Source organism: Mercenaria mercenaria, unplaced genomic scaffold, assembly GCF_021730395.1.
Source record: "Mercenaria mercenaria strain notata unplaced genomic scaffold, MADL_Memer_1 contig_5096, whole genome shotgun sequence".
In the NCBI taxonomy this organism is placed as follows: domain Eukaryota; kingdom Metazoa; phylum Mollusca; class Bivalvia; order Venerida; family Veneridae; genus Mercenaria; species Mercenaria mercenaria.
The window spans coordinates 98,293-125,094 of NW_026463381.1; the positions used below are offsets into that span (position 1 = coordinate 98,293).

The 26,802-nt window shown below is 33.6% G+C and overlaps 1 protein-coding gene across 1 annotated transcript; it reads right to left on the reverse strand.

Moving 5' to 3' along the window:
* Positions 1–726: 726 nt before the first annotated feature.
* LOC128554530 (uncharacterized) lies at positions 727–26,083 on the reverse strand. The gene is made up of 5 exons (XM_053535801.1): positions 25,917–26,083; positions 24,525–24,588; positions 2,995–3,038; positions 2,474–2,624; positions 727–851 (listed from the first exon to the last, which is right to left on the reverse strand). The coding sequence occupies exons 1-5, from the start codon at positions 26,040–26,042 to the stop codon at positions 727–729; spliced, it is 510 nt and encodes a 169-aa protein (XP_053391776.1). The 5' UTR covers positions 26,043–26,083.
* Positions 26,084–26,802: the final 719 nt, after the last annotated feature.

Sequence of the window (26,802 nt, forward strand, 5' to 3'; positions counted from 1 at the left end):
AATAAACGAAGTAAGATTCTCTAAGCTTCTGTTATTCATTTTGCACCCATATATGCCCATATCTTTCGTGTAACCGAAGTCAAATATGCCTCCTAAGTCTTTAAATTTCCGATCGGTTAGAACATCTGAACTGGATTTAACTGGCAGGGAATGTTCTTCTTTGTTGTGGATTATCAACAATGCGGTGTTTCTGTAATCTAAAAGGCGTGATTTTTAAATAGAAGTGAACAAATATCAAACTCGAAATGCTTAATTTTAATAAATTGGTTTTCAAGATAATTTCCGATCTAAAATGATTAAAATCATGAAAAGTAAACACGCTTTGTAAAAGTATTGTCCCATGCAGCAATGAAGACCAAATTATAAACATTTTAAATAGTGTGTCAACTAAAACTAAATCAAGCAGGTCTAAATATATCATCAACAGGGCACAATAACTACGCACAATAATGTATAAAACCCAAGAGTAGACGGTTGGAGGTATATGCCTTTCCAGTCGTTATTCATTGAGTCTTGACAAAAATATTAAGTAGTATATTCAGCCAGTAGCTGTAACGCTATTAAATTACTTTTCTGATATGTATATTTGATCACGACGCTAACAAAATACTATAAAATTGTTTACAGAAAAAATAATAAAGTCATACATTCTTTGCTATTCTGAATAATATAGCTTGATCCTATCCTGGCCGGGAAAAACAAAAATCGAGTAACGTTTTGTGGGGTCTAATCTCCAAACATTCTACATGTCTTGAATTTCACGCCCATTCGGCACTGAAGTCTGACTGTCAGTTCATTTTCTACCTTTCTTGCTACGTCTCCACTTTTATCATGCATAACTTGTATTTGCACTGTCAAAAATATCAAAGACTATAAAGCATAAACGTCGTGAAGTCATTATTGCCAGAGTGCACCATGCTTCGTCGTCTATATAATATGATATATATAAATTTGTGAAAAGATCCTTTGAAATCACAGAATGCAACCAGGAGACATAATAGCAGACATGGTTTAATTGAGTCTGTATGTGATTGGTAATAGAATGTGCAACAACTCTCACGAAGTATAGGACTAGCTTAGGCGGAATTATATTTCAGTAAAAATAAATGATTTCCGTGATCTCAAATGACCAGAAAATATATAACACCAAGTGCAAGAACAGGTAGACTTTTTATAGCTGCCACATGACACTTAAAGACCGCTATTATAATAGTTTCAAAAATATGTAAATAGACCCATCGGAAGCATAGAGCGCAGCCAAACAACTTTATAGCAGACATGATTTTATTGGGACTGTTTAGGAAATGTAATAGAATACGCAACACCTCTCACGCCCTTTTTTGCTACGTCGTTACCATCGGCTTAAGAGGAATTAAATGAAAATAAAAATATATCTTCTCTATGAGACAATAAAATATAACAAACACTTGTGACACTTAACACCGCTATTGTGATAGTTAATAAAATCTGTGAAGAGATCCTTTGAAAGCATAGAAAGAAACCAAGCAGATTTCGTTTGAACGAGTCTATTTATGAGTGCCAATAGAATGTGAAAAACATTTCTCAACAAAGAATCAATAAAAATAATCCACATAACATATATAGGTACATACTAAAAGAATAGCTAGGATAGGTACTTTAGCTGAAGACTTCAAAGAATATACTCATTTTATCACTCAATATATCGTTACGCGTAACAGTTGCTTGTTTATACTAAAAAAAATAACCTCGGAAATGTGGAAATGATAACTAGCTGGAAAATCAAATTAATATACTATAGCTATAAAAACAAACACTATAAAAATTGAACTATATAATTATATATATTTTTTTTATTTTTCTACTCTTTATACTAATGTACCACATAATCTCCTGAAAGAACAAGAAATATCGGTAATAACGACAAGAATTGTATTGTAGTATACTACTGTCTGATAATAAAAGGGCAATAATAAGGGCGAAAAATCATTCGACTGAAAAACGAAAACCAGCAACAAGGACACAATGCGCATTTCCTCTTTACAGTTAAGCTTTCTTTGAAGGTTAGCTTAATTCCATCCAGTGCACATGTGGTTGCTGAGAAATACTTCGTACAAGTATTGTGCTGTAGTATACTAGTAGTATACTACTGTTGAATAATTAAAGGGTAATAACTTTGTGAAAAATCGTCCCACACGAAGAAAATGTGCGCATCTCCTCTCGGTAGTAAGTATTTCTATGATGTTTTCAATAAATTCTAACCAGTATTTGCTGAAAAATTCTCCGAACAGGAATTGTAACATAGTGTAGGACTGTTGAATAATCAAAATTAACGCAATATGTGAAATCCCGAAAGATTTCAAAGTATAAAACTGAGTACAAATTAAAATTGAATTTCGAATGGAACAAGTGAGAAATAGATTTTTTTCTGTTAAAATATTATATATGAAAGCTCCAAAAATATCCATATGATGGATAAAGATAATAACGTTACCTTTGTCTTCAAGTTTATACTTTTCCACCATCTCCAAGAGCTGCTGAATATTCAAATGACTAGGGTTGAAACCATAGTGCTCAGAAATAGTTTGTATGTTGCAACATATCTCATTAAACGAAGTCCAAAGTTTGACAGGTTTTGCCTGAAACTGAAAGCAGATGAAGTCCAACACATTAAGAAATAATAACAACACTAAGAGGGTTGAATAAACACATTATCGTAATGTCGCTTTGATATTCGTTTTTAAACAAGTCAGACCTTTTAATTTGATAATAAAAGCAAGGAGAGCAATAAAAATAAAGACGGTCTTTTATGCTTATATATACACAACACTTTAAATAGGCATGGCGATTTCTGTAATAACACTACATACAGAACAAAAAGAGGAAAATGTGTTAACTGACAGGATTAAGTCAAAAGTCAAAGCGACAAAAAACACCTAACCCTTACTAATCCCATATTACTAAACATGAAAACTGAAAATAAAGTTTAAGCGGAATATTGAATACCTTATTTACCATTTCATGCGTGTTATCTTTCAAAACAACATCTTTAGATGCCCCTGAAAATGCAAACATGGAAGAAGGACTCAAAAGGCTGAAGAGCAAAAGATTAATTTCTATAGTTAATTGAACAAATAAATAGAGATATAATTCTATATTTTTCTTAACAACTTAGACAAGTGAATGTTACATCTAGGTTCCTTTTGGCCTTTAAAATAGGTATGGAGAAAGAAATGACGTAAGACTACATAGTCTTTCATCATGTTCTAGTTTATAGAAAATAAAATTAGGATCATACTAGTAACAAACTATGTCCCAATCGATTTGGTTTATATTCAGTCTATTTCTAATACCTGATTATTTGCACTGCACATTATACAATTGGGAAAAAATCGTTGAGCTAAATATGAAATTTGGAAAAAAAGATAAGAACGTCACTGACGAAAAAAAAAGTTTAAGGATAATCGTAATCGAAGTTTACTTTAACATTGCTTAGGAATGAACAATGACTTTGCACATATTGATCCTTTATACTAATACCTATCTAAATATGATCTTGACGATAAATGATTTTATATTTCAAGAACCCTTTTACCTTTTTTATTCCTAAGTGGTAAAATCACATATTATTTGCAATATCTATGATATATTACGATAAAACCGAAATTTATGCTATGATTTGCATGCACTGTAACTTCAAGAATTAGATATAGTTCAGGCAGCGCAAAAGTTTTTGAAATTACAGGTCTGAAGGATCTAAGACTCGGCTACTAAATGTTGCTGTAATGGAAGTGGTTGTAATCCGTAAAAAAAAACATTAAGTGTACGTGTGTACTTAGAAAGTTCAGTTATGTTATCTGTCAAGCTATGCTTTAATAAAACAGGGATAAATCTGGTCGGAGTTCCTGATGAAAAATCACATCGGACAAAGCTGTACATATGTACAATACTGTACAGAACAATATTTTTCTGTTCTTTGTGAAGTAAATAAAAAAATCTAAAGTTAAAAAAACGCGTTTGAATGGTCCAAAATGGCGTCATACGGATACTTTATACAGCTTTTACCATCGATTCATTTTTTTTCATACTTAAGACCAATTCTCTGTAAGAACCAAAAAATTAAAGAAGGGTCGGAAACATAGTCTCAGAATTACTTCATATTTTCACCCTTTTGTATTCAAACCATATAGAAGAATCAAGGGGGAAAAGATATGAATCAGCTCTGGTTACCAAAGGAAACGGGAACATTATACTTTTTGCGAAAAATGGCAATTTCTGAGAGTCAAATTTTACTAAAATGTTTACAATTTTTTTTACACATAGTGGTCTCTATGTCTGCAATAGAGCACTAATTTTCATATTTGCCTGAAATACATACCTGAAGTAATTATTGAAAACAAATATTGTCTTCCAACATATTCACAGTTTTAGAAGCAACAATTTTATAAATACCCCTTTTAAGATTTTACATTATCTTTAAAAATTGGTCTGCATGTATATTTTTCAACTTCTAATAGAAAATAAAGTGCACGCATCTGAATATAATACTTGTATGGATTCAGCAGAGCTATGATACCCATTTCAATTTAAGGAGGAATTTTAGTGGGTCATTCATATTTGAGCTTTTTACAGAAATTTGAAAATTGAAAAAAAAATGAGTTTTCAGCAAACTCATTTATGCCAAAATTTACAGAATAACCTGAAATAATATTACATTGCCAGATACAGAATTGTTGCAAAACATAAGTATTTCATGTAAAATAATTTTTCAAAGTTTTACTGTCCAACACTTTGTCTAGAAATTAAGGAGAATGTTCCGTTTCCATGGTAACGTACAAGAAAATTATAATTCAGACCTTTTTAAAGCACTTTCTGTATCAGATTTTGTATTCTATGAAACAAGAAAAGTTCATCTGCAAATGTCAATGCATCTAAACGCACCTGAAGCACATTCTGGGCAGAATTAAGAAGGATACAACCATAATCATGATCTATGAAACTTAAAGCATTGTCACAAGGTCAGTTCTCAACAACATTGTATGCACTTTTCTTTCTTTTGGGTAAACTAATTTTGAGTTTCAAAGCAGTTGGAAATACTCAAACCAACTGACACTGGCCTTTAAGGTATTGTATGGTAACTAATCATGACTGCCCAAATTTTTTTTTTTCAAGTTGCCATGGTTACAACTTTCATTTTGCATTAAAAAACAGGGATCATCCTAGGTCAAAATTTGAGGGAGAAGTCCTCCACAGAATTTAGGGAGAAATCGAGGAATTTAAGGAGAAGAATCGGCATAAAATATCTATGTGTGTTTGTGTAAAGACCAGTGTCCTTTCACCTTTGGAAATCATTTTGTTGCCATGGAAACAAATAGTAGTAAAAGCAAAATCATGTCTACTTCGCCATTTGATTTAATATTTACATTTTAAATACATTTCAAAATTATGAACAAATAACAGTGTAATCCAAGACTGAAAAATATCATGATATTTAAAAATAATACAGTATGTTATGTAATAACAATCATGATGCACATTCTTCCATTAACAATCAAATTTAAATCAAATTATCTACAGAACAGTTTAGTCAATATTTTGCTAGATACAACTTTAAATGAGCCGCGCCATGAGAAAACCAACATAGTGCGTTTGCGACCAGAATTGATCCATACCAGCCTGTGCATCAGTGCAGTCTGGTCAGGATCCATGCTGTTCACTAACAGTTTCTCTAATTGCAATATGCTTTGAAAGCGAACAGGATGGATCCTGACCAGACTGCGCGGGCTGCTCTGGATCTTTGCTGGTCGCAAAGCCAATATGTTGGTTTTCTCATGGTGCGGCTCAAATGTATTTAATTCTTTCAAACTATCAAGACAATGGCTAGACTTTTTACGGATAGCTATAGATAATGTAGATTTAAGACTTTACTAAGTATATTTAGAAAAACCCTGATCATGAGCATTCCAGTGCCAGTTAAATACTCAGTTATACAAACTGCAGTTGCAGAAATATCTCCTAATGCTTTTCCAAATTTATCAAATACACAACTAAATCTACTTTATTTATTAAAGTAAATACATGCTGGTGAAATAGGATGTTATATGCCTTGTATATCTTAGAATGAAACCTGTTTTACAGATGCCCAATTTTATGGATTTCTGAAGATTAATAATGTGTTAATGAATGAGGTTTTAAAATTAGTCAGAAAGTCAGCTAGAAACTCAGATGTTCTCTTTAATCATTGGCCAATTAGTATATATGGGCTTAAGTTATACCTAACACAATATAGGTAACTTTACAAATGTATGAATTTCATTAATATCTGCATTGCAACATTCTTAAAAAATAAATTTCATCAGAAAATATGATTTTGATACAGGCTTAAGAGGGAAAAAAGAATTGTAATATTTCAACAGTCTCACAAAATCAAGTATACTAATTCAACCATTGTTTTGCTATATTTTCTCAGTATTTTTAAAGATTTAAAAATCTATATGAAATAAAATTATCTATGGTAGAAAATATACAATTAGATCTGCATATGTTTGAGTAATAAGCCTTCATGTATAATTATGCTGTAAATTGGTAACCAAATCTGATGAGAACTGCAAATATGTGCTTTTTTACAGATATTCAAAGACTGTCATGTGTTTATTCCATTTAGATATGTTCAAGTGCATCTTTTCAAAATACATTAAATTTTATCAAATTTAAATATAACAAATTTAATGTTATACATGCAAAGTAATCAAACATTTATAAAAATTTTTTTTATTTTAATATAAACATGATAAAGTCAAGAATAAAGATTTTTCAATTACAGGGCCTTTGGTTAAACAACTATCAACATTTTTAAGAAATGACATTCTAATTGTTTTTCCTAAATTGAAAAAAAAACATTATTGCAAACAACATACATTCTTGTAATTCCATCTTCAGGGTGTCCAGTGTGAGTTCTTCTATTTATGTTAAAGGCACCAATCATTATTTTGGTCTGTGGCAATCCAAAAAAGGGACAGATCTTTACTATTCAGATGTCCATAACTTATTCCAAAAACACTAATTGATGTTTCCCCCACTTTCAGCCTCTCTGGGAAACACACACACACTATTTTCAAAAAACTTTTTGCCTTCACAATGACATACTGCATTTCAAACTTGTGTCCTCTACTATAGAGATGAAATGTCATCTTGTCACACTAAACTACCTGGATCAGACAGTTATGTCACGGGCTGCACATTTGCAAGTTATAAAAAGTCTTTTTAGCAGTCCTTGTTATTTTTATTTGATACAGAATCTTGAAAAGGCTGGCTCTTCAGGTGATATCAGAGGTCTTCTGACTGCATTTACTTTTACCCTGACTGTAGCTGTCACTGAAAAATAGAGATGTGAGAGAATAACAATCTGAATGTCTTTTCATTTGACTATGGGTGGTGGTGGGATGGGGATGGGCTCCCCAGTTAAAATATTTGTGACATCATGTTACGGGGTAGAACTACTGATCTTCTACAAGCCAGCTGGAGGGTTTCCTTTCACAAATTTGTAAATGAATAAAATTACATACACTATTTCAATCATTTAATAAATTTTGTATAAGTAAATGTATAATATATACATCTTTCTTTTATTCTTTTAATGAAAATAATTTATCACATAGACCTCCCCCTCCTTGAAATGATTTTAAAAGGAACAATTGTATGAAATACATTAAATACTTTTGACTTTGCTAACACTTGATTAAATTTAAGATACATGAAATTCTAAACAAAGTTCATAAAAAATTCTGTCAAAAAATAACATTCAATAAAGCATTTATAAAGATCTGAAATCAGACCTGATCAGAGACTAAGACAAACTATAAATAAAATGTAGATACCTTCCTTCCTTTTATTCCAATATAAGCATGATGATGATCATTCATTCTTTGAAGAATTAGTCTGGAATATACACAAATCAAACAAAATGGTTGTTACTGTTGTTACATTTTGACAGATACAGGATTTCATCCTTTTCAACATTATATGGGGCCACTTTAAAAGTAAAATCTGTTTCTCATACATGTGCAGAGGGTCCTTTCTGAAAAGGGTATATTTTAAAATTTCAAAACTTATCAATATTTATAGTCACAATACAAATGTATGTCAATTTAAGTTATATGAAGTCCTACTAGCTATTCTTGTATATGTATGAATATGGGATGTGGGGGACTTTATTCTTTATTTAAATACATGTAGCCTCTGATGTGTAAATATATATAAAAACATATTAACTTTGACACAAACCATTTACATTCAATATGTATTTGTAAAACAGGCATGTGCAGATTAAAACATGCTGACTTATGTGTAGCAATGGATGCAATTAAATGTTTTCATTTTTCAGCATTCAGTGAGTTTTTACTTCAGTAAGTCTTATTTCTGCAGGTACTTTGGCAAACACATACACTGTTGCAAATGACTAAATTATGATTACCTCTCTAGAACATCCACTCATTCATAGTTGTTTGAAACTTTATCATCAAGCAGTCATTTCAAAGAAACAATCACAGCTGAAAAACAAAACAAATAATTTACAAAAATATATACATTTTGAAATGAAAATATGTCTTTATCTGCTTTTTACAAATAACATAAAAAGCATGCTAATGGTCATTTACAACTAAAATCAGGGCTTTTTCCATTATAAATCTACTTTCAATAAAAGGAGGTAATCCCAAAGAAAACCAGTACGTTTCTTCCCAAGTCTGAATATGAATTCCCAAATGTGTTACCTTATATGGTTGTTTGATGTTTTAAATGGTTTTGAAATTTGTATATATCTATATTTAGGTTATTACAACAACATTTATAGTGTTGCTTATTTACACAAAAATATCTTTACATAGATTTTGGTAATTTGGAAATTTCCACATTAGACAATTTCTGAGAGCATTTTCCCAATTCCACTGGTGTTGGTGCATGGTATTCCCAAAATGATGGAAAATGCGTGTAAGATTTATCTTGGTAAAATATAAGAAATGTCTGTCCAATATTTAAGAAAATAACCTCTGTATGGTCTTTGAATCTGTCGAAGGAAGTGAGCACTTATCTTGCATAGCTTGGAATTTTTACATGTCATATTAAAACATAAATATTATGAGACTCACCTGTTTTCATTGTAGTGTTATCCTTTAACACTGATCCTTCAGTCAGTTGATACAAACTTCACTTATGGAAATAAACACACAGATGTCAGACTGATGTATTTTTCCCAAAACAATGTCGCTATTCAGCAAATTTTAAACGTGGACTTGTTTGAAGGGACACATCCAAGCATCCCATGCCCATTTAGCATAAAATCTCTGACTGTCATTGTATCTATATACTAAAAATTTGCAAAATCCGATTTAGAAATCTGAATTCAGCATAATCCAGGAAGTAAACTTAGATAAGCTCTTTGTGATTTCCTAATGAAGAGCATCAAGGGGAGGTAATAAAAAATAGGAAAATGCCCCAAATCATAAACTTTGGCCCAAATCTACAAGAATGTGTCTGAATGACCCACTACGATTTATGTTTCTTTTTGAAATAACATCTTCCCTTTAAACAAACAAATATACTTTTCTGCTGAGACCTGTGCACTTTTCAAGATGTAGAGCACAATATAAACATATGTTTTGCTCCATAAATATATTTTTTCTTGCAGATAAAAGTCTAGATCATACAAGAATCAAATAAATATTTGGAAATATTAGTTTGGTATGAAACCTTGTTCATTTGCCTTTAAAATTTGCAAGTACGAAAATAAAGGACACTTTCTAGTACTTTCCAGATAACAAAATAGGCATGCACCCCTACTTTTTTGAAAATTCAGCAAGTTGGGGATTTGCATCCTCGTTTCCATGGTAACTGGGACATATATTGAAAAAAATGAAAAACAGGATTTTCTTAATTTTGCACCCTCTTCAAGAAAAAATCGGTTTAAAGGAAATCTGTGACTATGAGTTTCCAACTTTTTTTGGTTTTTACAGAGAATTGGTCTTAATATCGTCTAATACAAATAAAAATATTCCTGATGGCCACGCATCAAATACTGTAGAAACTCATGTGGCACAGATAAAAATTGCCATAATTTAACAGAAATTATCATATCAGTTTCTTAGATTACTGATAAATTTGTTATTGCATACACAATGGAGATGGTCATTCTGGGAGGTATATTATTATGAGAAAATGATGATTTGATATATGTGTATCCTTTTTTCTCATAGATGACTAGTTGTAACACAAGTGGCAGGACACTGTATACCTTTTGTAATGAGCCGTGTTTACTTACCTATTCAAGTTTTAACAAGGCAACATGACATGTTATACTTTCTACAAAATATTCTTAGTAAATGCCATAATTTTGAATTTGACAAGTCACATATACGAATTATTAATTACCGATTCCGGAAAGGTAACAGAAACTTAACCCCTGTTGCCTACTCCATCGTTACATATATATTTAGTAATATGTTCTCTCCACTGAACGGTAAAACACAATTCTTCCAAAGCCCGTTCAATGGAATTTTTCCTACAAGAAATGGTTGTTCCCCAAAAACAAAAATGACACTGAATTTGAACAGAGCAACATATTACCTCTCTTAAACGACACCGGCGATGTCCGTTTGAATAGCGAGCCATAGAATATCTGATAAATAGTATATGTATGCACTGTTGAATGTCGATGGTACCCAGACTTTACGGGGACCAGAGATATGTAAAGCACAAACAATAAACAGAAAAGACAGGGGCCACTTTTTTGAAGGTACCTTGAGTCCTAAGATGTTTGTAAAGGGCTCGTAAGGTACTCGTAGCAGATATTTTCTCTATCTCGAAAGTATCTTTATTTACGATACTTCGAAAATGTCCTTGTACGTTGTGGCTGAAAAATCTACCCCTTAGCGTTCTCTTAGCGTATAAAAGCTTATATTTTCCGACCTTTCTGAAGATGAATCTGTTTGTTTCTTACTGTACAAAGCTGGAACTAGCGGAATTATATTTATTGAAGTTGTCTTTCCATCCGATTGTGTCAACAAACCTGAGTTTATTTTGTATAAATAGATAAATTTAGTGCTTTAAATCAGTTTTATTGATGAAAATGCACAGGTTTTATGCCCCATCAAAAGAGTGGAGGGGGCATATAGATTTGGTATTGTGCATTCTGCCATCCGTCCTTTCTTGGTCTGTTTGCGGAATTTTGTGACGAGCCTAGTTCAAAAAGTATTTAATATGAATACATGAAACCTTGCATGAGTCTTTATCATGATATGAACTTGCACACCTCCTATTTTGTCTGGTTTTGCACCATTTTTCCAGAGTTATTGCCCCTGAAATAGTCAAAAATGCACATTTTCACCGTGTAACGGTCCTCGCTTAAAAAGTCTTTCATATAAATTAGTCTTAAAAATATATTATGATATGAAACTACGCACCGCCTATTTTCCGTTTGTCTCCTCCCCCAATTTCCTGAGTTACGACCCCTGAGAGAGTCGAAAATACACACTTTCACCTTGTGACGCGCCTAGTTAAAAAATATATAAATTCTTTCACCACAGTTACTCTGGATTCTATTTAAAAAATGCAAACATTATAAAGCTTTATAGCTGTACAAAACACGTTGCGTTTATATCACATATAAACATTTAGTTGAAATTTACTGTCATAAAATTACTGGAATCTTAGACATTTAGCCCATGAACTGTAATACGTGGTGAGACTGAATTATGTTTCCGTCACTGTTTTCTGAACTGACCAATGATAAAAAAAAATAATAACACTTCTGTACGATTAGCGTGATATTATTTTTTACAGTAAATATTTCATAATAAGAGTCACCTCCAGAAAAGTAACAAGATAAAAAAAAACACGACTATATAGATAAAAGGTGTATAGAGAATATTACATGAAAGTATTTTCATATTGATTTATTAAACGAGATGATCAATGTGGAAAGTCACAAATGAAATATTCTTTTTATCACAGATTAGCTTTTCCTGTCGAACCATTAAATTTTCTACTTTCTTTAACTGTTATAAAAAAGTCAGTTTGACCAATGTCTCCTATACTATTAACGACGTTGACGTCAAAGCTTTATTACACTAGTGTATTATCATTTGTATGTAATCACAGACACTTGGGGCTCGGACCTCCAAACACCCCATTCTCCTCCGCCCCTGGTTAAGTTTAGCCAATATATTTTAGCATTTTACCATGTTTTAAGCATAGGTGACGATCATAAAACGCATTTTGTAACATTTCAGCATGTTTTTAAAAAATGTATTTTTACCATCAATGCTCTCAATATTACAAGATATGAAACATCGCACGAACAATGGGAACACTTGTTTGCGGTGGACCCTCGCTTTGTGTAGCGCATGTCATAAACCGGGAACCAAAATTGTTACTCTTACGGCTATGTTAAACCAGATCATCACTTCTTTATGTAAACAAACCTCGTGTAACACGTGCTGAAGCGATAATCCGGTATAATGCAGTCGAAACGGTATCAATTTTGGTACCCGGCAACGATATGCGCAGTTCAAAGCAGGGATCTATTCGCAAGGAAGTGTTCCATAGAATTTAGATAGATTGATTTATATTATTTATTGATTTCTCGTCGGAATACAAGTGACAGTTGTCGGGACCGGTGTCATTTGACAGAATGGTAACAGATCTGACGATTGATACCAGTGATTCATTGGTAGGGGTTCATTTAAACGTTTAACTGGCTATTGTTTCCCTAGTGTTCGTGAGATGTTTCATATCTTGTAATATTGAGAGCATTGATGGTAAAAATACATTTTTAAAAACACGCTGAAATGTTACATAGTGCGTTTTATGATCGTCACCTATGCTCAATACATGGTAAAATGCTAAAATATATTGGCTAAACTTAACCAGGGGCGGAGGAGAATGGGGTGTGTGGAGGTCCGAACCCCAAGTGTTTGTGTATGTAATGGCTTTAATATTCTCCCGCGATGTCAAACATGTGAAAAAATGATTTTTAAAATTGAGGTAAAGTAGATTTGACAACACTCCTGTGCAGATGCTGGGTATTTTAAGGCAAAGTCGACACAGTTGAAAGTATGTTTAGTATAATTTTAGGTTTTTTGAATACTAGTACAGTAATGAATACCCCAGTCTAAAATAATACCGTACATTCCTTACAAAACTTGGTATATATAACCAAAAGTTTAGATTTTAAGTTGAGGGTAAAGCTGCTTTAACATTTTAATTACAAGTCATCGCAGTATTAATATCAGACAATTGTTTTTGTTTTTTATTACGGAATAAAGTCTGATGAAATGTAAATACTTTCTTGTAGGCATTAAACCGTTGCAAGTGATAATATTCACTTAATATGGACATATTTCCCGTAATGTTTAGCAACAGACAGCTTGTGGGCTATCAGATACAATGCAGTTAGTCGTAAATGACGTCACTAAATTTAAATGAACTATCCACAACTTACGATACCGTAACTAACTAACCAACAATATCTTAAGTTCAGAACCCTTCAAGAGGGCGTAAAGAGGTATTTGCAGATAGCTGAATAACGCTACCTTAGTTCAACTCAACTCACATCAACTCAACAATTTTATTTTGTCATTAAAGGCCACCGGCTCACAATACATAAGCATACAAATAGTAAGACATGTGGTTGTGCACCCAGCATTTAAGAGAAAGACAACTCTTTTTAGTAATGCATGTTTTGGTGAAGTGAGTATTCTCCCTTTAACATTCACATCAATAATCTATATATTCAGTAAATGTTAAACAATTACTGCTATTTTAGAAAAAATACTGTAGAACCAATGTGTACCAGGCGTATAAGTATTGATGACTAACTGCATCAAATCTTGGCCTTTGGGAAAAAATAGCATAAAATTCACATTTTACAACATCAATGTGAAGTTCATTTTTTTTTCAATGTTTTCTTTAAAGTGCTGACAGATACTTGTATAAGCAGAAATATTAAGGTCTATCTGTTTCATTTCTAATTTCAATTTTGTAATAATAATACATATACATACAAGTATAGACATGTAGTTTGTGTGCCTGGTCCATCAAAGAAAGACAACTCTTTTAGGTATTGCATATTAAACAAAGTGAGTATTCTTCCTTAACATTCACATTTTGTAATCTATGTATTCAGTAAATGTTGAACAAACACTACTATTCTTCTTACGTTTTTTCAGGATTATCAGTTTTTAACAATCCATAAAAGTCGTTTACAGTAGTACCTAATGTATACCAGTTGTATAGATATTGATTACGAATCTTGGACATTGGAAAAATATATGAAATTCACATTCTACAACATTTATATAAATGTTTTCTACACAATACTGACAGATTCTTGCATCTCGAGGGATATTCATATGTCTACCTGTTTCAATTTTAAACTTATGGTTTGATCATCTAAATTTCGCAATTTTATATTTTAAAGGCATATCAAGATGCAGGTATCGTTCAGTATTACGTAGTGTTTTAAAGTGTTTATAATGTTCACAGCAGCTTGAGCTGTTTATATCATTATGCCAATTCTGACTAAAACAATCTATTAAGCGTTGTTTGAACACTTGAATAACCATATTGATATCACCTATATCTTGTACTATCCAGACATATCCCAAACCATATGTATACAGCATATTTTTTTACATTAGTAGCCCAACATACCCGCCCTACTTCATCTAGTGATTTTGATATTTGTCTTTTTTTTAGGATCTTGTAACAATTTTTGGGTTTTTTGTTTTCTGCCATACGTAATAATTTACACCAATACCTGATACAATTTTTAAAGTATGTTATACATAAAGGATGGCGACCGCATTCCCCGATAGCAATACAATTATTAGTAGTATTATTTACACGAAGATGCTTCTTACAAAGTTGTTATGCACAGATTCAGTAATATGAGAATACTGATACCCCCAGATCTGAGACCCGTAACATAAAACTGGTTTCACTACTGTATCAAAAATCTTAAACAGTTCAAGTGTAGGGAAATATCCAAATGGTTTTTGATAGCGAATAATTGAAAATATGGATTCTGAGCTTGAGCAGCCAACTTATCCTGTGCAGAACTCCAAGATAATTTTAACAATAATCCCATATACTTATAAACAGAGGATATATTAACTTCTTCCCCTCTGAAATACCATTTTTCATAATAATTCCTAAATATGCCTTCATTACGGAAGACAATAATTTCCGTCTTATCAAGATTTACCTCCATACCAGTAGTTTGACAAAACATATCTACATAGTTTAACTGTTGCTGCAGTTTAACTGCCGTTTCAGCACAGTTTGCTACATCATCAGCAAATAATAGACATATTATATCAGGAATATCATTAGTAATAAAGATACCTGACCCACAATTTTCCCGCTAAAGGGTTGTTAACTCATCAATGAATAGTGTTAAGATTGTTGAACTTGTCTTATCTCTGTCTTGTTCCGATGTTACACGGGAAAAGGTCTGTAGTCCCACCATTAACTGTCTTAACACGAGATTGCAGATTGCTATACCTAACCTTTAGTAAATGGGGTAAATTACCATGTAGACCTTTCTTTTCTAGTGATTCGAATAGCTTGCAGTGATTTATTTTGTCAAAAGCCTTACGAAAATCTACACATAAACAATAAAAAGGGCCACCCTTTTTGTGCCCCCCGCCCCCCCCCCACCCCACTCCCCATGAGTGGTGGGGCATATAGAGTTTTGGTGTTGTCCGTGCGTCCGTCCGTCCGTCCGAAGTTCGTGATGCACCTAGCTCAAAAAGTATTTGATATAAATTGATGGAACCTTGCGTGAGTCCTTATCATGATATGAACTTGCGCACCTGTTATTTTTCGTCTGTCTCAGCCCCTTATTTTCAGAGTTATCGCCCCTGAAATAGTCAAAATTGCACATTTTCACCTTGTGACACGCCTAGCTCAAAAAGTTGAGATTCACGAAACCTTGCATGTGTCCTAATCATGATATGAACTTGCGCACCTTCTATTTTTCATTTGGGTCCTCCTCCTATTTTCAGAGTTATAGCCCCTGAAATAGTTAAATATGCACATTTTCGCCTTGTGACGCACCTAGCTCAAAAAGTATTTAACATAAATGGTCAAAAACTTGCATAAGTCTTTATCATGATATAAACTTGCACACGTCTTTTTTTTGGCTGGTTCCACCCACTTTTTTGAAGTTATGGGCCCTATTTTCAGAGTTATGGCCCTTGAAAAACAGCACATTTTCACCTTGTGACGCGCCTAGCTCAAAAAGTATTACATTTAAATTGATTAAACCTTGCATGAGTCTTTATCATGATATGAACTTGTGCACCTATTTTTCGTCTGGCTCAGCTCCCAACTTTCAGAGTAATGGCCCATGAAATAGTCAAAATGCACATTTTCACCTTGTGACACGTCTAGCTCAAAACTTATTCGATATAGATTTATGAAACTTTGCATGAGTCCTAAGCATGATACGAACTTGCGCACCTTTTATATTTCACTTGGGTCCGCCTCCTATTTTCAGAGTTATGGCCCCTGAAATAGTCAAAAATGCACATTTTCACCTTGTGACGCGCCTAGTTCAAAAAGTATTTAATATAAATGGTTGTAAACTTGCATACGTCTTTATCATGACATAAACTTGCACACTTCTCTTTTTTGGCTGGCTGCACCCTTTTTTAAAGTTAAGGCCCCTGAAATAGTAAAAACAAATGCACATTTTCACCTAATTATGTGCCTAGTTCAAAAAGTGTTTGCCATGGCAAATTTTCATTTTTCTTAAATGTGATTTAACTATTTCCAAACGAATGTGTTGGTAGAAATATGTTGTTTCATATCGATAACTCAGTTTTTTTTTATTTTGCCATGGCAAAAACTGGCCATGACAAGATTCTGCCATGGCAATTTTGCCATGGCAAGTTTCTGCCATGGCAACTTTGCCATGGCAAGATTCTGCCATGGCAAAATTTTACCATGGTAAGTTTGCCATGGCAAGCTTTTGCTATGGCCAATAATTTTCTTTTTCAAATATTTTAAAGGAAGTTTGATAATTTTAGTGATTATGAAATACAATACTGGGAGGAACAGAGAAGATTTTAGATTTCTTGGCACATTTAAATCAGCAAGAAGAGAATCTTGCTACATAGATTCTATCACCATTACTTGGATAAATGCTGATTGATTTTCAACGGCAAGATGCAGTTTTTACTTCCTTGTTTTAATGAATGAAATGTATGTGTAATATTACATAACAGTGACCGTGTGCCATATATTTTTCTATTTAGAACAATACAAATATTACTTAAATTACAGAACATATCTATTCATCTAATAAGTAAGTTTCTTTCGTTTATGAAATACAATATTAGTTATTATCATAGTATCCTGATATTTGATGTTATATATGACTCGAGAATTTTAGCAGGCTTGGATAATCTAAGCCCCACAAAATATATCCGAACAAAAAATGTTTAACGCTTTAAAGTTTGTTTTTATATTCTTGATCTGCATTTAGGTACTTAAGCATTTTTAATGACGAATAGGAAAGATGTGTATCAGATTTTCCCGTGCACATAGGTTTTTGCAACATGTGCTATGTTATAAAAATGGGCATTTTGCAAAACCCGTAGAAAGTCACACACCAGCGGAACCGGTTATAGGTTCGATGCCCGGTGGCGTTATACCAGACGTAAAAATGGTACTAGAAGCTTCCTTACTTGGCACTCAAGACGGTAGTCCTAGGACTTGTCAGCCCGGTGTCGGTATAATGTCACTGTGTAGGGTATCATATCACGTTTTTACGGCGTGATATTCTAGTGAGGCAGCACTATAAAGTTGGGCATTGTGCTCACTGTTACATTTTTTTTTTTTCACAAAAAGTGATTTTAACTACATTTATCTCCAAACGAATGTATTGGTAGAAATATGTTGTTTCATATCGATAACTCAAATTGTTTTTGTTTTATTTTGCCATGGCAATTAGGTTATTTTTTAAAGGAAGTTCGTTAATTTTAGTGATTATGAAATACAATGCAAGAGAAACAGAGAAGCTTTTAGATTTCCTATGTAGGCACATTTAAATCGACAAACACAGAATCTTGCTACAAAGATTATTTCACTATTGTTGGGATAAATGCTGATTTTCAGTGGCAATGAGTAGTTTTTTTTCTTCCTTGTTTTAATGAATAAAAAGTGATGAAATGTAATTGTGATATTATATAACGGTGATCATATGACACATATTTATTTTCTGTTTAGAACAATACATAAATTTCTTTCGTTTAATATGAAATGCGATATTAATTATTATCAGAGTATCTTAATCTTTGATGTTATATGTGACTCGGGGATTTTTTCAGGCTTGGATAATCTAAGCCGCGCAAGAAAAGAAAAGAAATCCGAATAAAAAGGTTTAGCGCTTTAAAGTTTTCTTTCAATCTTTATCTAAATTTAATTGCGAACATTGAGGTACTTAAGCTTTCTGGAAATGATTGTGAATACATCAGTTTATAATAACGAAAAGAAAAATATGTATCACATAATCTTTTTGCAACATATGCTATGTTACTAAATGAGCCCGTAGAAAGTCACCCACTGGCTTATAATGGCATTCTTGCCGCTGTCAGTGACCCCGCATTATTATTACGTCACTGTCGTACATTTAATTCGGAAGTATAATGTGTCAGGCAAGCGAATTTTAAGTGCATCGGTGCAATTTTAGTTGTATTTATATGAAATTATTATTAAATGACAATACTTAAACACAGAAACTATTTTTGCGGAGAGATAGAGCTCATACATTGTTGTTTATGAATGTCAAGGGAAACCTCTAGTTGACAAATCGAGCTATGTCCTACACGTTCTGCTAGGAATCATTAGTATTTAAGTTGGTTTTTAGGCATGACTAAGTTATAAGCATTATTATCATCATCATTATTATCAGCATCATCATCATTATCATCATCATGATAAACACGTTCAACGGCGCTTTACTAAAGAAACGCAGCCACACAGGGCGAGAAATTTGAGATATTATACTTTCGAGTTTAGCAAGTTATTAAAGATTTCTGTTTACATTTTTCAAGATATTCTCTAAATATTTGCGTGCTCCATGTGATTTTCTTTAACAGCGCACCGTTATGACGTTACGCTTGGCGTAATGATTCTGACGTACGATCTGTATGTGTTTTTGAATAATAATTAACAGTTTCAGTCTTCTTTGTTTGATGATTGAAGGGCAAACTTGATATTCAAGGTCAAAGGTCGAATTCACATAAGAATTACAAAAATTGGCATATTTGAAATTTATCTTTATTCTTAAAAATATTTTGTCATCATAAGCCGCTCATCTTTATTAATGTAATGTGTATATACCAGCCAAAATTAGAAATACCAATGTTATTGCCAATAGTCAAGGTCAACCCTGATAATTGAAGGTTAAAGTTCATTTCATTCAAAATGTGAAAACATGTTACCTTTACTTTTTCTAATCTGTTTAATATGTCTTCACATTATTAGTCGCTAAAGTTAATTCATTTTGATGTTTGTATGTCTGGCAAAGTCAGTCTTGAATGGATTCAATTACCTGAATATATATCTGGCAAGCAAGGTTAGTAATGTAGGTCTTATTCCGATAAATCAAAGGCAAACCTATAATTAAAGCTCAATGGTCAAATTTGTGTAAATAAAATCGCAAAAAAGTACCAGCATTTTTGCAATGATTTCCCTTTATTGTTTTCGGGTATTTTCGTCACTTCTAGTAAAACTGATCATTATTCATTTTAAAATATCTATAACAGACAATATCACCGTTGAAAAAGAAAAATTAGTCAGATAAACCTGACATTAAAGTTCAAATGTCATTTTCATGTAAAAGTTCAAAATACAGCATTTTGAATTTTCTATTCGTGACTTGTCATTTTTTTTTCATTGAAAAATAATTCTGTCTTACGTGTATTTGTAAGGAAATGTCTGCAATGCAGATTTCATTTCAATTTCAAAAACAGTGATTGGCATAGCTTATAGCAAAGGTAAAGTGTCACATTTGTGTGAAAAATCGCATAATATATATAAATGGGTCAATGTCAAACATGAGTCTAGATCAGCCCTGATGTTAAAGGTTAAACTTTATTTTCGGATAAAAATTCAATACTGTTATTTCATTTCTTTGTTCAAAAATACTTTGTCGTTATAACTTGATGTTAATTCATTTTTATGTTAACCTTTACTTATCAGGGCTGTTATATTTCGATCTTCTCAGATCGTTCAGCACGACTTTTATATCGTGTTATTTGGTACTGTTTAGTTTCTCAACATGACCGTTTCGGCTTGGGTGGTTCCAATACTCCCGCTTTCATAGCCTTTGGTATTGTATAATCACCCCTTGGATATGGTGCCTGCTTTTTATTTTTGTCTTTTGATAGTTCTTGTGATATGCAGGCTCCATAACTTCAGATCCCCCTTCTAAATTCCAGTTTGTTTAGGTCTGCCCATTGTTTTCTTGTTTGGGGCAAACCCATTATTTTATCTGGGGACCATATGCCGCTATTCATGGAATTACACGCCACAACACGTGTATCATTGAAGGTTCCGTGTGCACCGCCGTATGAATACATCTGCGGATGTCTCTAAACTGCTTTTTTACTTTTAGCATGTGTAAATGTTGAGTTCTGCTCAATCCCGGGACGGTAGCATGCATTTCCACTACCGTCCATGAACAGGTTCAAACAAACCGAGCCTGCAACATTTTCGTTTGTGTCTTGTTGAACGACCTGTGGAGTTTCCACTTTTTCTATTTTACTTACTTACTCCGTTCTATCTTCTTATGTCTGTTTTATATCTTAAGAATAGACGCGGCAATGAACTGCAGGTCGCTGCCCACAGCTTGGTCTCAAATGGGATGTATGCGGGCCAAACTTTCTGAAGTGTTTGTTCAAGATAGGAATAACTCTGCAGGATGCGGAATGGTGTTTGTTCCTCTGATCCACACGAGCTTTTAGCTGTATCTGCAACACCCAGCTTCTTCACAGCTACAGTGTCCAATGCGGAGACGGAGGATAGTTGTTTAGCTCTGTCTGATTAGCTTGTATAGACTGTCATTATTGGGCAGCTAGACTCCATTTATGTTCTTCCAGTCTGACGCAGAGCCGTTCTTCAGCGTCTAAGTATGAAGTTGGAGGTATGGGCCGCGTATTTGCTTGGTTGCTTCCTTTGCAAGTTTGTTCGCGGCCTCATTTCCGGCTATGCCCACATGAGCAGTAATCTATTGAAATACTACATTGTTGTTGGCAGACAGGAGATTGATGTTTTCCAGCAGCTATCATGCGAAAATGTCTGATGGATCTGCTGAGAGCCTGAAGAGCTGATTTGGAGTCTGTTAGGAAAGCAATATTTTGTCCTTTTCCTCCGCGCTCATACAGTTAGATTTGAGGGCTTGCATCTCGGCCCTGAAGTTGGAACAGTCTTGTCGACTGAATGAGAAAGTATGACAGTAGATATTCTAGAAATTTGATTAAGGCACCACTCCTAGCATTCTGAACTGCATTTTCGACTGATCTCTCGATATATGCTTGAATCCAAGAGCGTGCTGGATAGTGGACATTGATCACTTCTAGCTTGAGAAATGTTTGGGAAGCCTTATGTTGATTTTTCCCAAACCGATCTTGGGAGCACATTGTCTAGGAATCTATTAATCAGGCACAAGCGGCTCTGCCTCAGTGTCCAGTCCTGCTGCTTTCCCTTTTTGCAGTTCTTCACGATATGGTTGCGACTCTGTCGTTTCAGTCTGTTCTTGGTTCTGCTCTCGAGTTTTGAGTGGAATGGGTGTGATGGTAGTCTCTTTGCCTTCTGTGCCTGCACAAGGGCTTTGTACTCTCGTCTTGTCTGTAATGGCTCAAGATTGGCTGTGTTTTTCATTTCTTTTACTGGTGTTGTTTTCATTGCTCCTAAAAATATCATGAGAACTTTGTGCAGTTTATCATTACTGGCTTTGGAAGACGTTACTGGACCCTGCGGTGCCTGGGTAGACGTGCCGTAGGATTTTCATTTGCTCCCCAACTTGCTCCAGCCAGTTCCTTCATAATGGCGAGTTTCTTTAATATCAAGTTTGCCCTTCATTCCTTTTTGATGAATTTCTTATTGCTGTCAATGTGTGACATATATGCATTTACTGACAATCAGATAGTAACTGTATCAAGCAGTAAAAAACAAACAAACTGGTAGGCCTAAACTTTACCCTATCCCATAATATTTTACAAGCGAGTTTACCTCCCATCTCACGTTGGCACGGCTTTGATACTTAAGAAATGGGTTTTCAGTAAGGACATGATATATTGTTTCTAAAAAAGTATAAACTTCTTTTGGCCTCAATTGTTGCAATAAAAGTCTGGTACCTTTCGGACCTTACGATACAAAGAAGTTGTCGAGATAGTGGCCAAGTTTTGCAGAGTATGGCGGGCTATCACATACAGTTACAATTAATGTTGTCAGTTGTGGTACACACGCAGTACTTATGAGGAAAGATCATTGCTCAATTAAATCAGTTTTTATATTTTTTTGTTCAAATTTTAGATGTGAAATGTATATGCATTAATTTTTTTCTTTATTTACTATTGAAACTGTTAAATCAGTCAAGTTTGATCATCATCATTTAGGTGCCCATCCGCTCATACGTCCAATCTTTCTAAAACAGTCTACTCTTCAAAGGTATTTCAATTCATCTGTCTGATATTATTTGAATTATGCCTACAAAGAAAAAAGAAACAATTTCAAATTGATACTGTTAATGGAAAATCAAATATGTTATTGAATGTTTTCTTTCAATTATAATATCTTTATTTGTTTCAAATAGAAAAAGCGGAAAGTTCACAGGTCGCTCAACACGACAGAAACGAAAATGTTACAGGCTCGGTTTGATTGAACCTGTTTATGGACGGTAGTGGAAATGCATGCTACCGTCCACGCCCTCTAGCCCCGGGTTGAGCAGAACTCAACATTTATACATGTTAAAAGTACAAAAAGCAATTTAGAGACTGCCGCAGATGTATTCAAACGGCGATGCACATGGATCCTTCAATGATACACGTGTTGAGGCGTGTAATTCCATGAAAATCGGCATTTGGTCCCCAAATAAAGCAATTGCTTTGCCCTAAACGAGAAATCAAACAGCTAAACAAACAGGAATTTAGAAAGGGGATCTGTGGTTATGGAGCCATCATATCACAGGAACTGTCAAAGGAAAAAATTCAAAAGTAGGAACCATATCCAAGGGGTGATTATACAATACCAAAGGCTATGAAGCGGGAGTATTGAAACCACCCAGGCCGAAATGGTCATGTTGAGAAATTAAACAGTACCAATAACACGACATAAAAGTCGTGCTGAACGATCTGAGAAAATCGAAATACAACAGCCCTGATTGAATGTACCGGGAGACATTTTACGGCCGCCACACGGCACAAACAACGCTGCTGTGATAATAAAATAGAAAAAGCGGAAAGTTCAAAGGCATATTTCAATGTACCTTAGCGGTTACGTCCCCCACTACAACAACTCCCTTTCTATAACCTACAAAATGTTTTTCTCGGTTGAATGTTGCTCTGTGGAAGGAACACTGATTTTCCGGATCTGTCATCAATAAATCAATTTACTTTTGAACCTATGTGTACGTCGCCATGTTAGAAGTGTCCGGAAAATAATCGTTGTATTTGGAAAAACCATCGCGTGATCAGGATTCCTCGATATGTTTAAAAAGTCGTGCAGAAGAAAATAGTAAAGATTGACTTTATTCATATAAGACACAAATATGATGTATAATTTCGACAACAAACCGTTTTTCGTTACCGTAGTGACATCAAAATGAAACTTAATAATATTGATTTTATTGTTGCGGAAAACAATTTGATGTTTGATACAATTCAATGGAACAAGTTCACTTAACTGTGGTCGGTCGAAAATTCTGCATGCTCAGGTGACTCAGATGACTAAGTGTTTTCAATTTTTTTGCAAACAGTATTCATTTGCTCTCTAGGTATAGAAAAACATTCATAATTCCTAAAGATGAATTTGAACAAACTGGCCTATACCTTGAAAATACTAAATAAAAAATATGCTAGGGAAATTGTTACATTTCATCAACACAAAGACAATATTTTAAATAAGTTTAGATTCGCATAATTTCCTATTGTGACATGTGTTGAAAATGTTAATGGTGAAAAGAGAACAATATTTGATACCTATACGTATGTTTCAAAGTATGTAGCAACTTATAAAAACAATGTTACGACTATAAAATGCATGACAGTTTTAACCTGTATTTTAGGTAATATAGGTGGATTTTTCCCCATTTCTTTGAAAACGGAGACTACTAAGCAATTTTAAATTTTATAAACAGTTTGGTTCCATTTAGTAAAGAGGCTTTAGGATAATTTTTGAAGACTCGAAGCTGCGGTCTAGCTAGAAGAAGAATGTATACATTTTGTTCACTGCTCACCATATTGTTGTGAATATAAATATACCTTTCTGTGCTGTTAGCGCTTTTGTAAAATACATTATAACTTCGCAATGGCTTTGTAAGCTCCTCTGGAAAATAAACAAAACATATTCTACCCTGATGAATGCAAAATTGAATGTATTCTGAAAACAGACCTTTTCATATAATAGCCCTTCTATGACTCATTGCCATGCAATACAAAAGCCCCTACCGGAAGGGACCTTATTATTTCAACTAATGAATAATTAAATGATCCATTTCTGTCAATGATGAATGATATTTTACAGTATTATATACTTCACTCACACATATCTCATCAATTCCAAATCCCTGACGTAAATTTCAAGGTCACTCTTGGAGATAAAATTTAAACAGTGTCAGTTTTATGTGTGCTCAATAACTCTGCATAATAAATATATTTACGTCTGTATGACATATTCGTTTAAATGTAGAATTTCATGCAAAATTCTTTGCATATTCATTCGTGCATGAAATAATTCCAGACAAAACAGAAGAACTGAATTATAATCATTGACTTACTAATGCCATATTGACCTTTGGGCTACGGTTAGATTATGTACTTGACTCGACATCATCTTAAAGGAGCATTTGGGTCAAGTAATATCAAAATTCCCTGATTGTTTGAGGAGTTACGAAGTGGGCACTAAACAGACCTTGTTAACGTATGACCTGACGTTGACGTTTAAGCTAGGGGTATGGGGGTTGCAAGTAGCAAATTAACTCACTAAGGGGAGCTCTTATCCAGAGAAATATAGAAATATCTATGCAGAGTTATTCAGCACACATAAAACTGACACTTTTTAAAGTTTACTTCAAAGATTGTCCTTGAAATTTGCGTAAGGGTTTGGAATTTTCTCGTCATACATTATCGTAATATAAGGAAAAACTGTGCCAAGTAATGTGAAAATTTATAGACGGATTGCAGTTTTAGAGCGGACACAAAACAGACACTGGTATTTATCACCCCAAAATGCGTCCCTAACCATTAAGCTGCAGAAACAAAGCAAATTCTGATGACATTTATCCTTCACTTTTGAGATAAATGTCAGTCTTACTCACGAGATGAAAATATTTGAATCAAGTGATATAGAAATTCTTCCATGGATAGTTGAGTTAATGAGCAGACAGGACAAAAGCTTGAAACGAAACAGCCTCTGTTAATACCATGCTAAATTTCATTGTCAAGTGTGACATTAAACTTAAGCTGTGATCTGAAAGCTACGTATAATACATGTTTTATTATGGGAAACATTTGTGCAAGTGAGATTAAAAATTCTTGATGTGTGACTGAGTAAGGGGGTGGACAATAAAAATACCCAGCTGAACTCCAAGTGTAAATTTGAATATTGAACTTTGGGTCTGAATTTGCTCATAACGGGCTACGAGTATATCTAACCTGTAAATTTTGAAGAAGCTCTGCTGAATCTTTAGAATTTATGCCTTTTTGAATCTCCTCCTCCTGATCTTGGGCACTTCTCAATCCTTGTCCTTTGCGAGATTCATTTTGCCGACGGTCAGCCATAGTTTCCTGAGAAGTTTGATTTTCCACTTGTTTAGAATATACATCCTTAAACGTCGAAAATAAAGTATTTTTCCGATATGTCAAATCAACAATAAATGTAAAGTCATTTAAAACATATTATGACACTACATAGTTTCTAACCGTGTTTTACTTCAATTTCTTTAAAGTATAACAACTTGAATATTTATAAGACTTGCTTTTGACAAATTCTGTTTTGAATCAATGGTTTTACAATGGACGCGCATTTAAATCATTACCAGGTAAAACAATCATCATTCGACTGTTTATCCGTTTTTTTATAAAAAAAAAACAACTTTATATCCTCTCCAGCATTGGTCCCTATTCTAAAATCTTAAAAAAAACGCTGTCTTTTCTTTCTGTTACTAAGCTGTTATACATTCCATCAACATATTTCGAGGTAGGGAAAACACTGGTATATTCAAAAACATAAGTAGGATGAATGACTTTCTTCTGAAACTGGGTGAATTCTAAGGTCGGCTTAAAGGGAATTCCTATAGTTTTTCATGCGCATCTTTCTGCGCAACCGACACTTTCTATGGAAAACTGAAGTGAAGTCAACATTTGTTGAAATATGTCAGACAATCTTAAATATGAGAAATCTTGAATGAAAGAACATTTTTGATAAGCTTTAATCAGTGATCAAATGATGATACTGGTTTATGTTATATTGACAAGCATCATGCCTGACAGGTATCTTGCCATTTTTGTGGTTGTGTTTTCACATCGCATTTTAGTACAA